Below are 20,645 nucleotides of genomic sequence, written 5' to 3'. Positions count from 1 at the left end.
GGCAGCTGCCGGAAACGAGAGCTCAAGCAGCGGCTGGCAAGGGGGCAAACTCATTCTAGCAGCCGGGGGTGGGGGTGGCTTAGCAAGGCAGTGGGGTGTGGCATTCATTCCACTGCCCCCCTTCAATCTGACACCTGAGACAAGTGACTCAGCGCGTCTCATTATAGGGCCGGCCCCAGCCCTCTTCCCACAAGGAAGGCTCAAACTGGCAACCTGGCTACTTTTCAGGGACTAGCCCTCACCAGGCCTCAGTTCAAGTTTTTAGCCACACGGTACTTTGTAGAATAGTGGAAAGTATGTCTGTTTTACATTCCTCCTTCGCCCCCCAGGAGCTTTTTGCCACTTTCTGGAAGAGAGGCAGGAAAGTAGAGACTTGGAGCCAGCCAAGCTTGAGGGAGAAGTTCTACATCCCCGACAGGAAGAGGCAACCCCCCTTCCCACACAGACACTGGCAGGAGGCAGGAAGGAGTGGGGAGGCCCCTTCTTGGCTCGCCGTCCTGGAGGGTGTGCAAGGCAGATGGTTCCAGGGAGAACAGTGGCTGGCAAAAAAACAGAAAGCCGTCCTCCTCCAGAAATATTGCTGGTGGAGTATATATATATTCTCTCTCTCTCTTTCTCATAAACGGAAATTGGAGTCTCCGCATCTCCATCCTATGTACTAATACCAAACCCAAACTCCTTCTCAAAGCGTGGATCTTTCTGCAATGAAAACAGCACCAGCCATGCACAAAGGAGAATTATCAGCAGACTTGGGGGAACCCCAAGGTTTGCAGAAGTACAAAAAGGGGGAAACCTTCTATTTAAAAAATCCTAAAATGGGAGATCCCAAAATCGCTCATTGAACACTGAGCATGCTCAGTGGGCACAAAATACTGACTGACAGGGTGGGGAAGGGGGAAAACGTGAGGTGAGAATGGAACGGATTTGGCTGGCTAGCTGGAACCCTGAACCAGGTCATTCTACATTGCCGCCTAAGGCAACCCGGCTCACTCTCTGTAATGGTAGGACTGGCCCTATCAGAGAAAAATATTCAAATCTGAACTTAGCCATGAAGCTCACTGTGACAGTATCTCAGCCTAACATACCTCACAGGCTTGCTTTGTGAATAAAATGGGGGGGGGGACCACATAAACCCACTACAGTGGTACCTCGGGTTAAGAACTTAATTCATTCTGGAGGTCCATTCTCAACCTGAAACTGTTCTTAACCTGAGGTACCACTTTAGCTAATGGGGCCTCCTGCTGCTGCCGCACCGCCACCACACGATTTCTGTTCTCATCCTGAAACAAAGTTCTTAACCCGAGGTACTATTTCTGGATTAGCGGAGTCTGTAACCTGAAACATCTGTAACTTGAGGTACCACTGTATAAGCTTCTGGGAGGAAGTGTAAGATTAATGTAATCAGTGTACAGCAACCTAGTTAAGATTACTCAGTGGAAAGGGCGCCTTACCCTGAACGCAGATGATTGGTCCATCCATCTCAGGGTTGTCTACACTGACCATCAGTGGCCCTCCAGGATTTTAGACAGCATTCTCTCCCAGCCCTACCTAGAGATACCAGGAATTGAACCTGGAACCTTTCCCAAGCAAAGCAGATGTTCTGCCACTATGCTACAGCCCTTCCGGCAAGGAAATACATTCTGCACTAGGTCATCATCAGATTTAGCATTCATATAGTGTTTTTAGCAGACTCCAGAAGCTTCACATACTCAACATCACCAGTCCTTAGGGAAAACTCCGTGAGTTATTATCCCCATATTACAGGTGAGGCCAAGAGAGAGCAGCTTACCTAAGATCACCTAGAGAATTCCAGACTGGAACTGAGGAGCACTTAGTGCACAACATGGTCTCTTGGACACCATGCAACATTTCACAGGGGTTGTACCCTGGTCAGATTATGCCCTGTTTTGGAGCAAGTTCACACATGCATGCACGCACGCACACACGCACACAGCACTCAGTAATTGCACAAATTATGTCTTAGCGTTGGTGGAAAAGCCATCGTCTCAATCAAACACCAGAGGCAGATCTCCGTCTTTCATCTAATTCTACAGCGGTGGTTTTCAATGGGTCAAAGTAAACTTTCAAGGATTGCTCAAAGGGATTCACTGCTCAGAGTATGAACTGCCTCCATTTCTAAAAGTGACCAAGTCTTCTCTCTTCCTAGCATCAGGTACGGCCAGCCCTACCATTAGGCAATGAGGCAGCCCCCTCACGCAGTTGATTTTGGGTGTCATGGAAGGTCAGCAAATTGCTACTTATCTAATCTATTATTACAGTGTGAGGAACAGCAGCAGAGAGGTGCTCATGGAATTTTCTGCCTTGGGTGCTAAAATAACTTGGCTGGCTTTAGGTACTCAGCACCTGGGGGGACTGCTCCGCCTCAGGTAGCAGAATGCCTTGGGATGGCCTGCCCAGCAATATACTGTGTAAGCCAGGAACTTAGTCCATATATAATTCAGCAGCAGTTTTTTATGATCAGGGAAGTTATAGAAAGTCTAAAGAAGTGGTTCCATGTATGACTAAGATGTTACAGGCTGTTCTTTATCTCTTTAGGTCCACAGGAGCCAATATAATGCTCTTCAGATCTCGTTGGGCTCCAGCTCCCATCAGGCTCAGCCAGCATGGCCAACAGCCAAGGATGATGGGAACTGCAGTTCAGCATCATCTCTGGAAGGCTCCATGTTGGCACCCCCTGCATTAAGAAAATTAAATGCCAGTGTTAAATTCTGCTTCTTCCTAGCCGGAGTGCTGAGGACTAGTTTTTCTATGGCTTTTAAAATAGAGAATGTAGGAAAATGTTTAAACTCATTACTTATCATCGTTGTCCCTACTTATGTGGCACACATTAGTGCACCTATTCTTTTAAAATCACTTTTATGACAGATGTTAATATTAGCAATATTTATGATATGATTTTATATACTGACTTTCTTCTCTCTTTAATTTTTTTTGTAAATATTACCATTGCAGATCTATGCCTGTGTTTAGTGGTTATGCCACAACACCAGAGTCATTAGTGACTAGACTTAATTGTCAGGGGACCCTTTACCTTTACCTTTTTACTGGTATTCCCCAGTGAAGAGAGTCTTAGATTGAAATACATCAAGAACTGATAACTTTCTATTTAAAAACACAGTTGATACCCACTTTTTGAATGTGTGGAGGGAGGGGGGAAATCACATCATTTAGAAAACGCCACCTTGATCTCAGAAATCGCTGCTGGGCACCACTGACTGCCATGATTGTGTTTCTGCAGACATTTGTGTACCAGGGGAATGGTTTCCATGGAGAAAATAAGAAGCTGAAAAAATTACCTACGAGCCACCCTGCTGAATAAGTGCAGTGCCTTTCCCTTTCGGAGAAGACTTCACAATCAATTCTAGCCTTCACACACCTGGGATTACAGGAGTCTGCCTTATGCCAAGCTAGCTCATTTGCCCATCTAGCCCAGAGATGTTTCCTTTGAGTAGCAATGAGCAGTTTCAGCAGAAGGCCGGCTCCACCATGAGTCAGGGTGGAGGCAACTGGTCTCGTTTGCCTGAAAGAGCAGAAAACTCTGATTTATTTTATTTTGCTTATTTATTACATACTCCTAAGGGCCCTATGCACCGTGGCTTGTGGGAGGGACTCTGTTTCCTGTTCTGCCTCAGGTAGAAAAATGCTCTGGTTTGTGGCAAACATTCTTCCCATCACCTGCTACCCACCTATTCACAGAAGTATTTCTACACTGCCCTCTCATAGGAGATCAGGAGGATGGTGTACAACATTATAAAAACATTTTTTTAAAAAAACCAACACTGTAGGTGGTATAGAACAATAATGAAAATGACCATCTGCTCAAGAAAATGTTAAACAATTTGCATAGGCCTATCAGCTGCCTGGTCCTTTTTATCTGAAGACGCCACAGACTGAACTTGGGGTTTCTTCTTTGCGAAGCATGTGTTGTACGGTCCCACCTGACAAAGAGGGGGCTTCCAGTTTACGCTTTCAGGATTAAAGCTCTGGTGCCTTTTGTTTTTAACCCTGAGCACTGAGAGGAGGCGCATGAAGCACACCAGTCGGTGTCCTGACTGGTACTCCCCTAGACCACACAGCCCTTATGGGGGTTATGGGACAGGCCCTCTGCCACACTGTCAACTTGCAAAAGCAAAAAGAGAGTGCAAGGCCCATCAAAGTCAAATTACACATAAACTTGTGAAATAAAAGCTGCTGCTTCTAAAGACAAGCAGTTCTGGGAGGGAGATAATAAGGAGGGGAGGGGTTATTTGGCACTTTTCAGTGGCAGTTACCTCTGCCCAAGCCACAGTCCTATTCCTTCCTTGCTCCACAGGTTTCCAAATGTGTTCCACCTATTTAAACCCATACCTAGCAGCTGAGGAGGAAGAGGAAGAGTAGCAACTAGCATGTGTTTGTGTTTTGGGGTGGGGGAATAGAGTTGCAATGGGGAAAAGGCATCAAACAAATGCCTTAAAAAGTATCAATCTAGCCATTTTTCCTTTGAAGAACCACCTACTGTGGTTTTGCAGCATGTATTCACAGATCGTGTGCAGTACTACACTCACAATTCTTTGCATGGATGTGCACACCAAAGATTGTTCTTTTTCAACGGAGCCAGGAACCAGGTCAACCTTTTCTGGGGTTTCTTTGGATCTATAAATGACAGCCATGCAATAAGATACTAAAATATGTTCCCCTTTGCTGACCTCCCACACAGATCGTAGGACTTTGTTTAAATCCGGAAGAAAGGGTATCTTGCCACCACCTCCAGCTTGGAGCAACCAACCTGAGCCCAGCTAGAACAAATGCCCGGTCCACACACGCAATGAGATCAGGTGTCTCCTTCAGAGCCAACTTTCAGCTAGCTATGCTGCTCTTAATCCCCGCTCCAAAATGTAAGGTTTCCCCCCCCCAACACCCAATAATATACTCTATCAATGCCTTTTTTGTCCAAAAACATTTGAGAGTGTTGTTAATGAGGGAGGGAGGGGGGGAGGGAGGGAGGCAGGATAGAAGAGTAGACTAGAAAGCAGAATGAAGACACACAATTCTAAACCAAAAGGAGTGTTCTGGTTAGTGTAGATTCTAGTTCGAATTACAGATGCAGGAAACGTCAAAGGAAATTCTCTGTTTCAGCATCCCTTGGAAAGAGAGACTCCTGCCAGGTGCTGAAAACCACACTCTCGTACTGCACGGCCAGAAATCAGTAACCACCACCACAGTACCGGGGTTCCCGACCCAGAATCACAAATCTTAGGCTGGGATCCCTCACATCAGCAGGCATGAAGCATTCAGGGGGGGAGGCGCGGTTAAGGAAGAGACACACCATCTCTTTTAACTACTCGGAATTAAAGAGCAGACTTAGAAGTCCTGCGTGCGCACAGCGAGGTTAGCCAGTAGTACTTACTCCCGAGTAAACACGGTTGCGATTCGGCTGCAAGCCCCAGTTACACCCCTGACAGTAACTCTTGCCCCGCCCCCCGCCTGCCCCCCCCCCCAGTGCTGTGGGCTCCCTCCAGCGGCGAGCCACCCTGATCCCCATCCCCTCGCCCCCTCCAGTATCGCAATGCCCTCTCTGATGCCCGGCACCTCATTCCCGCTGTTAGTGCGCTTCCTTCAAGGGAGAGGGCGGTCAGATTAGTTTTCCTCTCCCGACGTAGCCCACCTCCCCACTGCCTTAGCAACCCACCCACCTACCCCCGGAGGCCACGTTACCTGCCCAGCCCGGACCCCCACCCGCCGCCCCCCAGCAGAGCGCACAGCGGCTCACCATGGCGCAGGCAGGCGGGCTCACCGACGGGACGGGCTTGCCTGATCTATTGCTGAGGCGGCTGCTTCTGTCGCTGCCGCCGCCGCCTCCGAACTCCGAACTCCGCGCTGCGCCCCCGCCCCCTGCCTTGGCCGGCTCTAGCCCAGCCTGGAGCCACCCCCTGGCAGAAATCCCGGCCCCCGACGCCACGGCTGCCTGCAGCTGCAGTCCCCGCCGGAGCCCGGCCAAGGGCACGTGGAGGCGCGACTGCGGCAGCGCCGAGTGAGCGGGGAGGGGAAGCGGAGGGGAGGCAGGCAGGCGAGGGGAGGGGAAGGGAAAGGAGGGAGGGACAGAGGGGGACCAGGCTCGGCCGACGCCTCCGCTCTCCGCCTACGAGTGCCCTTGAGAGCCGAGCCACAAGTTCCCCCAGCCGGATGATCGCGCCTCGACTTGCAGCTCGAGGCAGCTCAGTCCCTCCAGCCCGCTTTTGCAGCGGCGGGGCTCGGCCGGCGATGTCGGAACGTCTGCGAATCAAGAGGCCAGGCTGCTTCTGAGCGTGTGCAGAGCGCGCTTGTTCTAACGCAGGGGAGGAGGAGGAGGAGGAGGAGGCTCATTAGACCACGAGGCTGCCCGGTAAAAGGGCTCTCACTCCCCGGAGAAAAATGGAGAAAAATGATTTAAGCAAATGATGCTGAGACAGTTTGAGAAATGCGAGCTCCCAGGGTAGTGCTTGGACCACAGCGGAGATAGAGGGGTCCTTAGTTTATGTGCTGTTGTCCCCCACGTAGCTACTGTTTTTAGAAGGCTGGGCGGGATCATGATTTGTGGAAAATTGGGAGAAGTCACATGGACCTTATGGATTTCATTAAGAGCCTTCTCTCTCTCTCTCTCTCTCCCCAATTCAGGAACTGCTTGTTTGGCTTAACTTAAACCAGATGCTTGGCCATAAACAAGGGCGGGGAACCTGTGGCCCTCCAGATGTTGCTGGAGTCCAATTCCCACCAGCCCAAGCCGGCATGGCCAGTGACCCGGGTTATAGTCCAAGAGATGCATGCCCTTGCCTTGGGACAATAGAAATGCCAGAGTCCAAGCAGGTTGATATAGAAGAGAATGGCTATTGACCGCATGCAGAGTGCCACTTTGGGGCTTCCAGGGGTGCAATTCCCAGGCAGAGTTTAGCCCCAGCACCTCTCCGGTTCAGAAATGAGACGTTGTCTTTGGGCTATGAGCTGCAAACCACGAAAACAGAATCATTTTGATGGAGGCCTACAGGCATAAGGACAGGTCCTTAAGTACCCAACAACATAACATTAATTAATCCAAGAAAACTACTATCTACTAGTTCCACATTCAAAATTCTCTCTCACACCAATAACATCTAAAGAACCGTGCACTAAAACCTATTAACTAAAACCGTGCACAGTCCACTAAAACCTATTAACAAGCCAGATGCTGCTATAAAGCTCTTGAGTATGGCAGGATGTGGCACTGGGAGCATGTGGCACTGGGAGGAATCCCGCAATGTGAAAACACCTATTAGAATGGATTGGAAATTGTGTGTGTGTGTTTGTGTGCAAGGGAGGGGGTGGGGTTCGTCTCCTGCACCAATTTTATACTTTTGAGCCATGCCACTTACGAGTATACCATACGGTTTCCTTGCCAGTGATTAACCGCAACCAACTCTCATTCCAAGATTCCAAGAATGTGAGTTCCAAGCGGGTTTTTGTATCCCCCCCTCCGCCCCCCAGTTTATAGGAGCTGGGCCACACACAAACGCACGCATAACAGACTGACATTGTATCGGCAGTATTTCATATGCCAGCTAGGGGGAGGGGCTACTTTCTTCTAGATTTCCCTTTCAGAACAAGTTTAAATTCCAGGAAAAACTTTAAACACACACACTTTCCAGGCTTTTCGACTGAACAGAGCTAATAAGCCTGAAAGCAAAGGAGGACAAGGCAGGATGGAGATGCCTATACCCAGAAAAGCTGGCAATAGAGAAGGAGTGGGAGTCAAGTGACTTCACTTTGATCAGGTTCCAGATTTGCAGCCAAAAGAACAAATAAATTTAATCCGTTTTTTAATTAATTTATTTATTTTTAAAAACTGTTTAGTTAGGAAAGGCATCTGATTAGCTCAAATAAAAATGCTGCCCCCCAAACACATGCTTTTGCAGGCCTCTCTGCCTTTGCCACCCATCCTTCCCTCAAGCTTATTTTATGGGGTTCGGAACCCCTTTCCCACAAACATTCTAGAATAATAACTTTCTGAAATCCACACTGTTGATTCTAAAATATGGTCTCTGTTGTGGTTGTCTGTAAAACTGGTGGTGGTTGTTGTTATAATTATTATTATCAGTTCTTTTTTTTTTTGCGGGGACGCTGGGGGGACACATACTCCTAAACATTTTGTGAATCTTTGTACTTTTGTCCATTTACTGTATTTATTTTTTCCCTATTTGAACTATAAAATGGTGGTTTTCTTGAGTCAAAATGAGAGTACAGTGGTACCTCGGGTTAAGTACTTAATTCGTTCCAGAGGTCCGTTCTTAACCTGAAACTGTTCTTAACCTGAAGCACCACTTTAGCTAATGGGGCCTCCTGCTGTCGCCGCGCCACCGGAGCACAATTTCTGTTCTCATCTTGAAGCAAAGTTCTTAACCTGAAGCACTATTTCTCGGTTAGCAGAGTCTGTAACCTGAAGCGTATGTAATATGAAGCGTATGTAACCTGAGGTACCACTGTACCCATAAACATTTTTTTAGAAAAAAGCACTGATTATTATTATTTTAAAAATTGCCTTTCTTTTGCTATTTACCATCTTGAGATTAATAGTGAGTTGCATCACTATATTCAGTTGCTGTTCGTTGCTTGCCTTAATAATATTTCTTTTGAAAAAGAAACATGATTAGATCCCCGTTTTCTTCTGTGTAATTTAAGGCAGCCTCCGTCAGTTTCCCCCTGCTAATTCCAATGCAGTCCAGCTTCAGCCAGATGACTGCAGTAGATGCCTTCACATGATACATCATGTGCCACTCTGCGCCCTGAAGCATAACATGTGTTCACATCCAGCACCCTGAAGCATGTGAAATTATAAAAAATGTTATGAAGTGCTCCGAGCACATACATTTCCCCTACAAAAAGTGCCTCTACTTTAGGGTTTAGGATTAAGGAAGGGCTTTCTTGGTAACAGACAAACAAGCTTAGGCTGCGGCATCTTTCAGTTCAGAAATTAAGGCCTTTTCCCAAGTGGTTCTCTTGCCTAGTGTATTCCCAAGGGAATATTCCTTTCAGGCCCTCCATCTTCTCCTGGTAAACCTTGTCAAAGTATTCAGACTGTGCCACCGTGAAGTGAGTTTTCCAGTCTCCACAGATGCCTAGAAAATGAGGACACGGGCAACAAATAAATTCAAACTACCTTTGATTAAACTTCTCTGGAGCTGAGCTTCTCAGCACTTTGCAAGTCAGCTCCTCTGCCCGACAGAGAAAATAAGCATTGTAAAAGCCAGTGCTACTAGATCAAAGGGTGCCTGTAATTGCCAATGAAATTGTGCAGGACACTTCCAGCAAAGGGAAAAGTGACCGGTGCAAAGGCAGAGTCAGGAGGTCAGAGGTCAAAGTAGAAGCCTTCAGATCTCTCTCTCTGTGTGTCTCCCATGGAGCTGGTGTGCCAGAAGACTTATTTAGACTCTCTGTTATGGCCAGCCAGCCAAGATCTTCTCAAGTTGCTTAACTTTCCTCTTCTATTTTGTCACTGCCTGCCTCTTAGGCAATGGTGAAGATACTACATTGCTCTCTCCCACCACATTAACAACCTCTAACAGCTCTACTGTTGCACTAATGCATGCTAATTATCACCTGGTTTTTAATTTAGGGGTATGGGCCTCAGCACTGATTAATATAAATGTTTTTTAGGTGGCGCGTCTCTGGTCTTGCTGACATGGAGAGGATTCTGCTGTGTCACCACACACACATCCCACTCCTGTCCTCACTCCATCTTCGCCCCAGCCATATTTACCGGTAATTGTGCAAGGTCACTGGTGGTGCCACCCAAATTCTCTCACCTCTGTTGGCACTGTGGCTGGATTGTTCCTTTATCCGTGATCTGTCTGCCATGCCCCTTCTTCCCCATCATCTCTGAAACTATGGAAAATGCTACTGGAGCAAGCCTCACCCTTCCTCAGGAAGGTCCCTTTCTCTTGGTCCATAAATTCCTTGGGAAGCATTGTTGAGTTGCACATGTCATTCCTCCTCATGGCTTCGAAGGAAGTGTTCTCCACCACTGATGTAATCGCTGCCTCATCGAGCTCTTTCCCTAGGAAATGGCAGAGGCGTTCCACAATACCAAACAGGTCCTGAACAGATACAGAGGGGACTAGTGTTCTAGGCAGCAGGAAAAAGTAAGACCTATGTTCTTTGATACCTAATTTCAGTCTTAAGGTTTTGTATCCTGAAGTGTGTGTTTTAATGAAATCTGAGATGCTCATGGTGCACTCATCCTGCATCATGTCAGAAAACTGCAGAACATACAAAGCCCTATTTATCCTGAGCACAGCCAGAGAATCAGTTTCCCAGTTAACCCCAAACCTCTCTGTTATCATGCCCTGGGTTCTAATTTTTGCACAAAACTTGAGACATAATCACAGCCAAGACGAAAGACTAGAGACAGCTTCTAGAGGTTTCACCATATATTAATAATGGTGTCTGCCTGTTTATGATACCGCAATATCCAATGCAACAACCTCGGGGGAAATGAGTAGGAGGTAGCGCTTTAAATAAAGAACAACACGATCCTGTACATGTCTGCTCTGGGGACCTGCTCCAAGGAAAGTGTGTCCATGACTGCAGCTTAAGTGATGTTTAGAATGCAGTTTAAGAACTGATAACAATGGAAAAGGAATACAGGTTGTGACTCGTGGGATGAATGAAATAAAAATGGGAGGCGACATAGGGCAACTGGAAGAGCACATGCTTTGCTCAGAAAAGGTCCCTGGCATCACTAGGTTGGGCTGGGAAAGACTCTTGTTTGAAACCTGTGGGGCAGTGCAGTAGACTGAGCTAGGTGGAGCGATGATCTGGCTTGGTGTATGGGAGGTTCCTGTGCAAATTGTCTTTCCCCTCCATCACCTAGCAGACATTTTTGAATTCTGGGTTGCATCCAATGCCTAGGGCTGCCATACGTCCGGAATTTGCCAGACATAGTCAGGATTTGGATGTCGGAAACAGTGTCCAGGCGCAAATTGCTGAAATGTCCAAGAAAATCCAGATGCATTGTAACCCATGTTGGAAGTGTAGATTTTGGCACATTTCCTTAAAAATAGCTCAGAAACTACTTTTGTGTCTGAATGGCAACCCTACCAGCACGACCATTCTGCTTGGTCTATAAACTTCCACTTGGACAGTGGAATCTCCCCCTCCTCTCTCTTGCAGCCCCCTGCTCCCCACTGCAACCTCAAAATCTGCTCCATTAAGTTGGGGGACCGTCTGGAACAGATTGGGGGTGAGGTACAAGGAGAAGAACAGGAAGTCCTGCTGTGCGGGTAGAACTACATGTGTGTAGCATTGAATTCAACCCTGTTTTTCACGTTGCTAAAACATTGTCTCATTTGTCTTACCAATGAAGAACGCATGGAATAGGTTTGCATTCATTTTTCTACCAATGGGGAGGGTGCTTTACAGAAACCTTGGAAAGGGTGGGATCTGCCCCATGCTCTCACCTGCTTCAGCTCCTCGTAGCTGATGAAAAGGAGGTTGCTTTTGCCTTTCAGCTTCATCCAACCTGTGATGTGGTCAAACCACGATCCAAAAGGTACTGCACCAAGGAATACACGGAGATAGAGACATCAGCGATGGGTGGTGGAATTACTTTTTACAGAAACCCCCCCTTTTTTTTTTTACAAGGAAGGGATGTAGCTCACTGGTAGAGAATCTGCTTTGCAGGCAGAAGGTGCCAGGTTCAATCTCTGGCATCTTCAGGTAGGACTGGGAATTTCCCTTGTCTGAATCCCTGGAGAGCCACTGCCAGTCATTGTAGACCAGTACCGGGCTAGGTAGACCAATGGTCTGGCTCAGAATAAGGAAGCTTCCTATGTTCTCTCCATGAGTAAAGACAACGCACAGAAGGGGGAATGGGACCAAGCCTGCTGGCCTGGCCCCAATGTCACTGCACCTTGCTGGTCCTGACCCTGACTGCCACACATGCATCCAAGGGTCCGAAAAGGCACGTCTCTGCACGTACAGATAGAGTTATGCAGGTAAGAAACCACACAACAGGATTTGATTTGATTCCTTGGGGGAAGGCATGACTGTTAATGCAAAAGTGCTTTAAATATATGGTGTGGGTGTCCAACAATATCTGGAGGGCCATAGGCATAAGGAGTTTCCCTTGTGGCTGCCACAGCTCAAAACCTATAGATAAACCATGCCCTATAAATTAGTCTCAGCTGTTATTTTGAAAGCCACCTGAGCGAGTGGGCCCTCATTGCATCTTGTGGCAATGAACTGCTGGGTGTGTGAACTGGATTTCCACCAAGGACACCCAAATGTCCCAAGGACACCCACCAAGGACACCCAAATGTCCCTTCTTCTTCCTCCTCCTCTGGCCACCCACCCTCAACTCACCATCCCCACTCAGGAAACTCTCCAGGAAGTGGTTGAAGGATTCGGGGTTCTCAAAGGGGACACACATCTTGGAGAAATGATAGTAAGAAACAAGTACATCCCTGGGGTCCCGCAATGTGTACACCACCTAAGGGAGAAAACTTCTGTTAATTGGTGGAGGTGGGGCATTATCAGTGGGTGAACACTGTCTTAGGGTGACTACAAGGAAACCATCTGGGCTTTATATTGTAAAATTTGGAACTTTGCATGATCCAAGGCTGAACCTCTGCGGTGAAAAATGGCTTTTGCCATTCAGCGTGGTAACAGTGAGGTGCTAAGGGCAGGTACAGACGAGACCTGGAATATGGTTCATTGGTGAATATGGCAACACCAACACTGATCACTTTAACTAACTATACTATGTAGTTATAATTTTGGTTTTCAAGTCCTTGCAATGAAAATAGCTTAAGGTACTTGAAGCAAAAAAGAAGTCGGGCCCAGTGGCGTAGCGTGGGTTGTCAGCACCCGGGGCAAGGCAAGTAATTTGCGCCCCCCAACCCGTGGATTTGCACCCCCTAACCCATGGATTTGCGCCCCCTAACCCTAACCCCCAGATGTTGCGCCCGGTGCGGCCGGGGCCCCCCCTGCATCCCCCACGCTACGCCACTGGTCGGGCCTGGAGTTATAACCACAACTTTAATGACAAAACTTTCCCCTATCCCTGTAAATAAGCTGCACACCCAACATGGAGTTTTTCATGCTGAATGGGCTGGACCTACAATACTACAAATGTTATTTTCCACTTTCAAAGATGTCCTTCCCTTCACACACAAGCAATCACCATGGCAGTGCCCCTAGGCTCTTTGACAGGACCCCAGCCAACTCCATATTCAGTTCCTCACCATTTACTCACCTTAGCTTTGGAGCTGAAGAAGGCTTTGGGGAAGATATGAATGGGGAGGTGACAGGTGAGCAGCCGTGGGGGTGGGAGGAGATGCGCTGCCTCCAGGCCTAGCTGGGTGGTGAACCAGGGGGCACGACAAGAATTAAGCACAGATTGATTCCAGCTTGGATTACCTCCATTGAGGATCAAGCTGAGGATCTCAATCATCCACACTGTTCCTTGATGAAGGAAAAAAGAAAGAAATCCACAGGTTTAACGAGGATTGTTATTTTGTTGGTACCCACAAATTCATTTTGCTTTAAGCCAAGCACACCATCATTTTCTAACAGTGGCTGGCCCAAAACCATTTGCAAAGCAATCCATCACAATTCCTACATCTAAATCTGGTTCAAAATTTGGGAGTGGGAGTGGTGAAGAGGAAAACCAGGCTTTGATTTCAAAATATGCAGTGCAAACCTTCCTGTACATGCCAACTCATAAGTGCATCCCTTTGAGTTCAATGGGGTTTACTGACAGGAAAGTGGATAGAGGATTACATCCTTAATAACATTTCCCAAACATTCAAATTCAAGCAACATTTGAATCTCAATCAGTTCTGAACCAAGCAAGTTTGATTTTGGATTTTGAGCAATCCCATGTTTATTTTTTGAAATTCAGTGTTTAAGGCTGCTATTAAAGAATTTAAAACCTTAAGTCTTTCTAAAGAACGTTAAGGCCATCGTCTTAATTATCCAGTTTCCGGATTCAGTTATGTTGTCTTTTAATTCCCCCGCCTAAAAACTAAACAACTACAAATGTTTCCAGGGGTGGGAAGCAAGTTACAGAAGCACATAAAAACAGCTACATTTTTGCAAGTGCGCGAGAAAAGATGGCATTCTAATAATTTGTTTAGGACAAAGCTGGCCTGAATTCATAGTAGGTCCAAATATAATGGGCGGGGCTCTGCATTCTGTGATTCTATACAAATGTAGAATGTCATTCTGTTTTGAAATCCCATTCCCCACCCGATTCCTGAGCAGGAATCCCACTCCTACCAGACTTGGGGTAAGTCACATTGAAGATGTCGTCATCTCGCACTTCAAACTCATTCTCAGCAAAGCAAAGGTTCTCCACCGAGTTATATCCTGGGGGGAACTTTATCCCCTTATAATGGACATACTGGACAGCCATCTCCTATGGAGCAAAAAAAGAGAGTTCAACATGGGGACAAAGCACCAGTGAAACTGTGGTTTCTTGATGTAGTAAGGTGGGTCTACTGTAGAGTGCGTTCAGGTGTCAGGATCCAAGCACACAATGGTTTTGAATGGAGGTTTGTCATCACTGTGCTCTGACCAATGGAGGGAACTGCAGGGAGGTCAGCCATAAAAGTCTCCTTGCTCCACTAAGCTGTGGCCAGTCATGAAAGCCCTTGAGCCAAGCTAGGTGCACCTCAGTGAGGAGAGCTTTCCATAGATGTGGAGATGCCATTGAACAAGCTCTTCATAGGCCACAGCACTACATACTTCTTTCCTGTGTGGGGCCAACAGCAAACCTCATCCATAGATCCGTATTCGAAGAAGACATTCTCTTATACCTTTGGGCCCCACACTGTCCAGGACTGTAACTGTAAGCACCTTGAATTGGGCCTAGAAAACAACTGTAACCAGGGAAGCTGCTTTAAAATGGGATTTATACCCAACCTGCCACTCCCATAAGCATCCTGACCGTGGCACTAGTTTCAATTCCTGAACCAACTTGAAGGACAGATCATAGTAGTCAAACTTGGAGGTTACAAGGGCATGGTTACCTTTGGTGCACTAGCTAAAGCCAGGCATTAGTATTCCTAGCTGCTGCACAATGATGGTCCAGTGAAGTGATCGTCGTGATTTGGGGAGCAACTCAAAATATGCACCTCCTTCTTTTTCTATATTTTTGCAGGTGTTGGTGTTTTCTGTTAGCAACAACAATATTGTCTCACACTGTTCCTTCTCTCTCCAAAAGTAAAAAAAAAGAAGAAAGAAAAAAGGTCTGGTTGTTGTTGTTTTAATAAGAGGTGACAATCAGGAAGCAGGCCTGGAATATTCCTGAATGAGCCAGATGGCTCTTTGCCCCTCATATCTGGGAATGTGAACTAGGGCCTATATGGAACCAGTAACCAGAGTACTGAACGGGACCCGATAGTAGGTATTTCCTTGTGTGGACCCTGCTTTAATGCTGTTTCTGTGTGCTGTGAAGTACTGATACATGAGCCCTCTTTGCCCCATGGCATGTAGAAACTGTAAGGGCCACAGGCGAACCAGCCAATGCCCGGCAGGAAGTGGAGCATAGCAAGCTTCTTGAGATAGTAAGCTTGATGTCGCATTTGCAGGAACACACATACACACAATTTCCTCTAAATCTGCTTACTCACCTGTGCAATAATATGGCTTTCTTGGATGTGCGGGGAGCAGGAGAAGTTCCAGGAAACCGCAGCAAAATTGCAGGGATGGGCGGGATAACGTCTACTTCCGAAGAGTAGCGGGCAGCTAAATCTCCCACCCACTTGCCCCAAGCTCAGCCTGCCTGCTTCTTCTTCAGAAGGTCTTTATTAATCTTCTCATGTGCCTCAGCAGCAGCAGCAGCGACCCAAAGGCAAATCATTAACAGAATGTCCTGCACAGTCTATACAGCCCTCGCTGACCCTGGCTTTAAACAAAAAAGAAATGTGCATGGGTGGAAATAATGTGAATCAGATGTTGTGAGTCTCATTCATAAGCAGGCCTTGTTCCTGTGAGCGTTGCTTTGTCCCACTCGCTGCGGCTTGTTGTTGTTAACTCCATCACCTGACACCCCCTCCTTAGCCTTTCCTTGTCCACTTGAATTCAAAAGATGAAGATTTTTGCATCGTCCTAAAGTATTCCCCCCCCCCCTGATTTTGCAATGAACCAAGTGGCTAATTCACTGGGTAAGCTTAGCCCATCTCCATCGATGGAGCGAAAAATTGGAAAGAAACACAAAGCATGCTTATTTGCATGAAAGTACTGGTGGCCGAGGCCCATTGGGACCGCTGGAGCAGAAGGCAGGCAGACCCACAGGTGGTGGAGGGGGCTAAGGAGCAGGAAGCTGATAGGCAATGCTACCCCCCGGACTGGTTGCAAGATAACAGGCAAGCTGGTGGTTGGTTGAGGGCACACTGAGCTTGGTGAAGCAGTGCCCCATTCATTGTAATTGACCACTCACCACTGGCTTAGAATCTGCTTAAATATGACCCCCCCCCCAAAGCCCTTAATCTTTATGGTTGTGGATGTTTTATCCACAAGCAAAGCTGGCATGAGGGGGCGGCGAGGGGGAGAGACCACGGTTGGCAGTTTGGAAGATGCATGCTCAACCTGGCATCCTTGGGCAGCAGCCAGGCCTCAACATCCTTGCAAGTCCCACCTGCCCTGAGCCCTGCTTGCTTTTTTAAAAAAAAGATTCAGCCTGGTGCTCTGAGCAGTTAATTCCAGCCGACATTTTAATTCACCACAATGTCTCTGATGTAGCATCACTCTCTCTGGGTCCAGAAACAGTGGCTAGATCCAACTGCTTGGGGACTGCATGTACATACATGGATGGCTCAGTTGGTAGCGCATGGGACTCTTCAACTCAGGGCCACGGGTTCAAGAGTTTCAAGTTTCTAGCTGGAACTGAAACTGTATCTTTGGGAGCTCACCAGCACCCTCTTTTCAGACCCCTCTGTGCTTCAGGTATGCCTCTTTGCTTCCATGTACTTCTGCATTTATCAATAAGTTGCATATTGCAGACATCTTAAATCCCCAAGGAATGCTTCATTCAAAAAAAGGGGGGACCCAGTGGCAGTACCCCAGCACTTCTCAACCCTCAGGAAAGTGCAGAGTGCAGAATAATACATTACATCTCTGAAGGTTAGAACCTTATATCTTATTTTCTCAGTGTATTTATGACATACATATTCTTATTCTTCCTCAGCCAAGCTGAAATATCCACTTTGGTAATGAATTGCCAGACTGAATAATGACTGTGATTATGCAAGAGGCAGCCTTGATAGTAGGTTCTCATCCGATAGAATATGTATTTTAAGAAAGTAGATATTTTCAGCTTGGCTGTGAAATGCTTTGCCCTTGGGAGTTAGTTACTGCGTGAATTACAGAGGAGAGAGAGAGAGAGAGAGAGAGAGAGAGAGAGAGAGAGAGAGAGAGAGAGAGAGAGAGAAAGGTTGTTACATGTTCTAAAGGGGTTTCCCTTGATGATGTAATTTTTTCTTTTACCCATTAACTCTTAACAGGCTACATGTTTGTGTGTAAAGTGGGATCCTGATGAGGAAGAAAATGGTTTGAAATGTCAGTGAGCCAACTTCCCAAGGGAAAGATGTTGTGTTTTATAAACTGGATGGTTGACACGCTTTGCAATACAATCCTAGACCAATACATGTAAGTCCCATGGAATTCAATGGGCCTTATTTTACGTTGGTGGGTATAGGAACATGGCCTTACAGTTCAAGTACTTGAAAGTAAAACTTGTTATGCACAATAGGACTTCCTGCCCAGCGAGTGACTACAGAATTGCAGTCTTAAGGCCCTTGATAGACACCATTATACAGTATTTGAAAAGTATAATGTTTGGAATAAATAGACAGTATTTTTACAGTACAGTATATTGTTTCTGTGACTCTTTATCATATCTCTCCCCTGCCCGCCCTGTCCAATTTTGTCATGTTTTGGCACATTGTTTTGATACTATTTTTTTATTGTTGATGTTACTTCATCATAGAATTGTAGAGTTGGAAGGGACCGCAAGGATCGAGTCCAACCTGCTGCACTACAGGAAACTTTCTGCTCAACGGGGGACTCAAACCCTTGACCTTGAGACTGAGTCTCATGCTTTACCAACTGAGTTACGGTAATTTGTAATATATATACCTAAGCATTTTTGTGATGGCGTATATAAAGTATGCTTTACATATCTGAATTGCCAGGTTTTATAGGACTGTGTCCAGAATAGGTGGTACCAGCTAGCTTCCATGAGATGGCCTTCGTTTACAACACTTTTACATGTCACATAAATGGGGGCTAGCCTAGGGGTGCCGTTTCTGATTTTTATGCCTCATGATAATAGCCATTTTGTCAGCATAGGCCAGTACGTGTGTGTATGTGTGAATAAGATACTTTTGACGTTCAGGCTGTGTTGTTGCTTATGTAGTCAAAAGGGCACTATACACTCAGAAAAGTTAACTAGGGTTGACCTACGTCCGGAATTTCCCAGACATACCCAGAATACTGCAGTCAAAAGCAGTGTCTGGGCATAAAATCCGGATATATGGCAATCCACATTGGCAGTGTCGTCTTTGCCAATTTCCCTTAAAAATAGCCGGGGGGGAAATGTTTTTCTGTGTGTTTGTGTGAACAAAAACCTCAACAACTTTGGGCAAAACTGAAAAAAGCTCAACATTGCCAAAAAAAGCAACTTTTGTGTCCCGATTTTCACTTTCTGAAATATGACAACCCCAAGTTAATGGCAGAAGGTTTGCAGAAGTACAGAAAAGTTTCAAAACCTTTCTCCCCATCAACAAAAAAAGAGGGGTGTGCAATGAAGACTTTGTACACTGTGGCCAAAAAAAGTTCCCCGTTGTGAGGGGGGGTTGTGGAAAATGAGGGAAATATAGAGTATCCTGAACAGAAACACTCAACCCTGCAACTTTTTTCTTACTCACAAAAATCATAAAAGTATATAATTGGGGAAAGATCCACAATAGTTTCCCAGATTATGGATAGTCTCCACCTTTTCTGAGGTAACTTGCAACCATAACACCTGATTGCACCAAGGCAGGACCCTTCCCTTCCTTGCTTCTCTGCACAGGTGTCCTCTGTTACCTCTGGACTCCCACCCCGTTTTTTAGTTGGGAGTAAAATCTGAATTTGGCAAAGGGAGCCCAGTCTCTTACTCCTCCATGCCCTCTAGTGGAAGAGCCCTGAATGTGCAGGATCTGTGGTGATCTGTAGAGCTTAAAGAATAGCTTGGAAAGTCAAAGTCAGAGATCATTTTGTTTCCACAAGAATGACTGGCCTATTTTGATTGTATGGTTTAAATGTGGTTTTAACAGGTAATTTCAAATGTATCCAAGAGGAAGGTATTTAAGCCTTGGTCAATTCTCTCTCTCCACAACTGATGAGGTGTCTCCAGGGCACATTAAGAGTGTCATAAAACTGAGACCAAACTTGTTGATATCTCTCATTCTGGGCTCTGAGGTCCGAATTGCTTTCATAACATCACCTTTAAAAAAGGCATCTCAGCAACTTATTAAATTAACATTGTTATGGGCAGGTAGAGTATTCTTGTTGTTAGGCTGTTCAAGAGGTTTGGACTTTATGGATTTCTAGGTTTTGAATTCAAATCACTGTAAAAGATGGACCAGTGAGGTTCTAGTCAAGATTCAAGATGGCAGTCAGCAACAACCACCAAATGAAAACTTTGTGGCAGGTCACATTACGCTGATTGGTGTCCAGGTCTGTTAATCAGAATCCAGGCCTGGTGGTGATGGGTTTCTAAAACACCAAAAAGGTTACCCTTAAAAATCACCCCAAAGCCACAGGGAGTTTTACATGCTTACACACATACACATACACAGAAGTAGAGGCCAATGGTCAAGGCAGGAGTTTAAACCCTGCCTCTGTTATGAACCCACTTGTCTCTGGTAATCCACCGCCCTTTCAGCCTCTGCCCCTGCGTCTGCAAGTATAGAGATAATTCTGGCATGTAAGGATAACAGAGGCAATGGTTAGATTCAGAGTTCGACATAAAAAGATGTGTGCTGTTCCTTCTCTTCATCATCCCCTTGTGGGTGTTGAGATTAGCTTCTGCTTCTAGTCTGCTGATTCAGTTAGATTCTAAATGCACCAAACTACTGATTTGTGCAAACCATATTGCCCTCAAATCCGGAACCCAAACTATGTTCTGTTGCAAAATAAAATCTCCTAATCTCTTTTCCCTTGTGTGCAAAAGGGGAAGGGAAAGCACACCCTCACATGATGGATTGTCATTGTGTCTGAATGCAAACTAGTGAGAGATGCTAATTTAAATTCTAAGTATATGTTAAACTAAGGTAAAGGTAAAGGACCCCTGGGCGGTTAAGTACAGTCAAAGGCGACTATGGGGTTGCAGCACTCATCTGGCTTTCAGGCCGACGGAGCCGGCATTTGTCCACAGACAGCTTTCCAGCTTTCAGGGAAGTTTTTAATGTTTTTTGGTTTCTATGGAAGCCGCCCAGAGTGGCTGGGGAAACCCAGCCAGATGGGCGGGGTACAAATAATAAATTATTTATTTATTTATTTATTATTATTATTATTATTATTATTATTATTATTATTATTATTCCAGGTCATGTGGCCAGCATGACTAAACAGCTTCTGGCATAACGCAA

The 20,645-nt window shown here is 46.1% G+C and overlaps 2 protein-coding genes across 6 annotated transcripts in view; both read right to left on the bottom strand.

Annotated features, from left to right (window-relative positions):
* The window catches only part of ARHGEF40 (Rho guanine nucleotide exchange factor 40), a 39,501-nt gene extending 33,491 nt beyond the window's left edge, over positions 1-6,010 (bottom strand). For all 3 annotated transcript variants that reach the window (XR_014001196.1, XM_081165267.1, XM_081165266.1), the window contains exon 1: positions 5,771-6,010. Coding sequence is in view for 2 of the 3 variants with exons in the window: in XM_081165267.1 (XP_081021393.1) it covers positions 5,771-5,773 (3 nt within the window). In the remaining variant the exon portion in view is untranslated. The remainder of the gene's footprint in view (positions 1-5,770) is intronic.
* Positions 6,011-7,536: 1,526 nt separating this feature from the next.
* On the bottom strand, positions 7,537-20,423 carry SULT2A1 (sulfotransferase family 2A member 1). 3 transcript variants are annotated; one of them, XM_081165498.1, is made up of 7 exons: positions 15,642-20,423; positions 14,287-14,422; positions 13,262-13,470; positions 12,370-12,496; positions 11,466-11,560; positions 9,923-10,103; positions 7,537-9,125 (listed from the first exon to the last, which is right to left on the bottom strand). In XM_081165498.1, exons 2-7 carry the CDS (start codon positions 14,420-14,422, stop codon positions 8,974-8,976), a joined length of 900 nt encoding a protein of 299 aa, XP_081021624.1. In that variant the 5' UTR covers positions 15,642-20,423; the 3' UTR covers positions 7,537-8,973. The 3 variants fall into 3 exon arrangements, with proteins under 3 accessions (XP_081021624.1, XP_081021622.1, XP_081021623.1); XM_081165496.1 differs by having other exon boundaries at positions 14,287-14,425; positions 15,642-20,422; XM_081165497.1 differs by lacking the exon at positions 15,642-20,423 and having other exon boundaries at positions 14,287-14,560.
* Positions 20,424-20,645: the final 222 nt, after the last annotated feature.

The sequence above is a fragment of the Podarcis bocagei genome, assembly GCF_964188305.1.
Source record: "Podarcis bocagei genome assembly, chromosome: 13".
NCBI classification, from domain to species: domain Eukaryota; kingdom Metazoa; phylum Chordata; class Lepidosauria; order Squamata; family Lacertidae; genus Podarcis; species Podarcis bocagei.
This window is presented reverse-complemented; position numbering and strand designations above follow the sequence as displayed.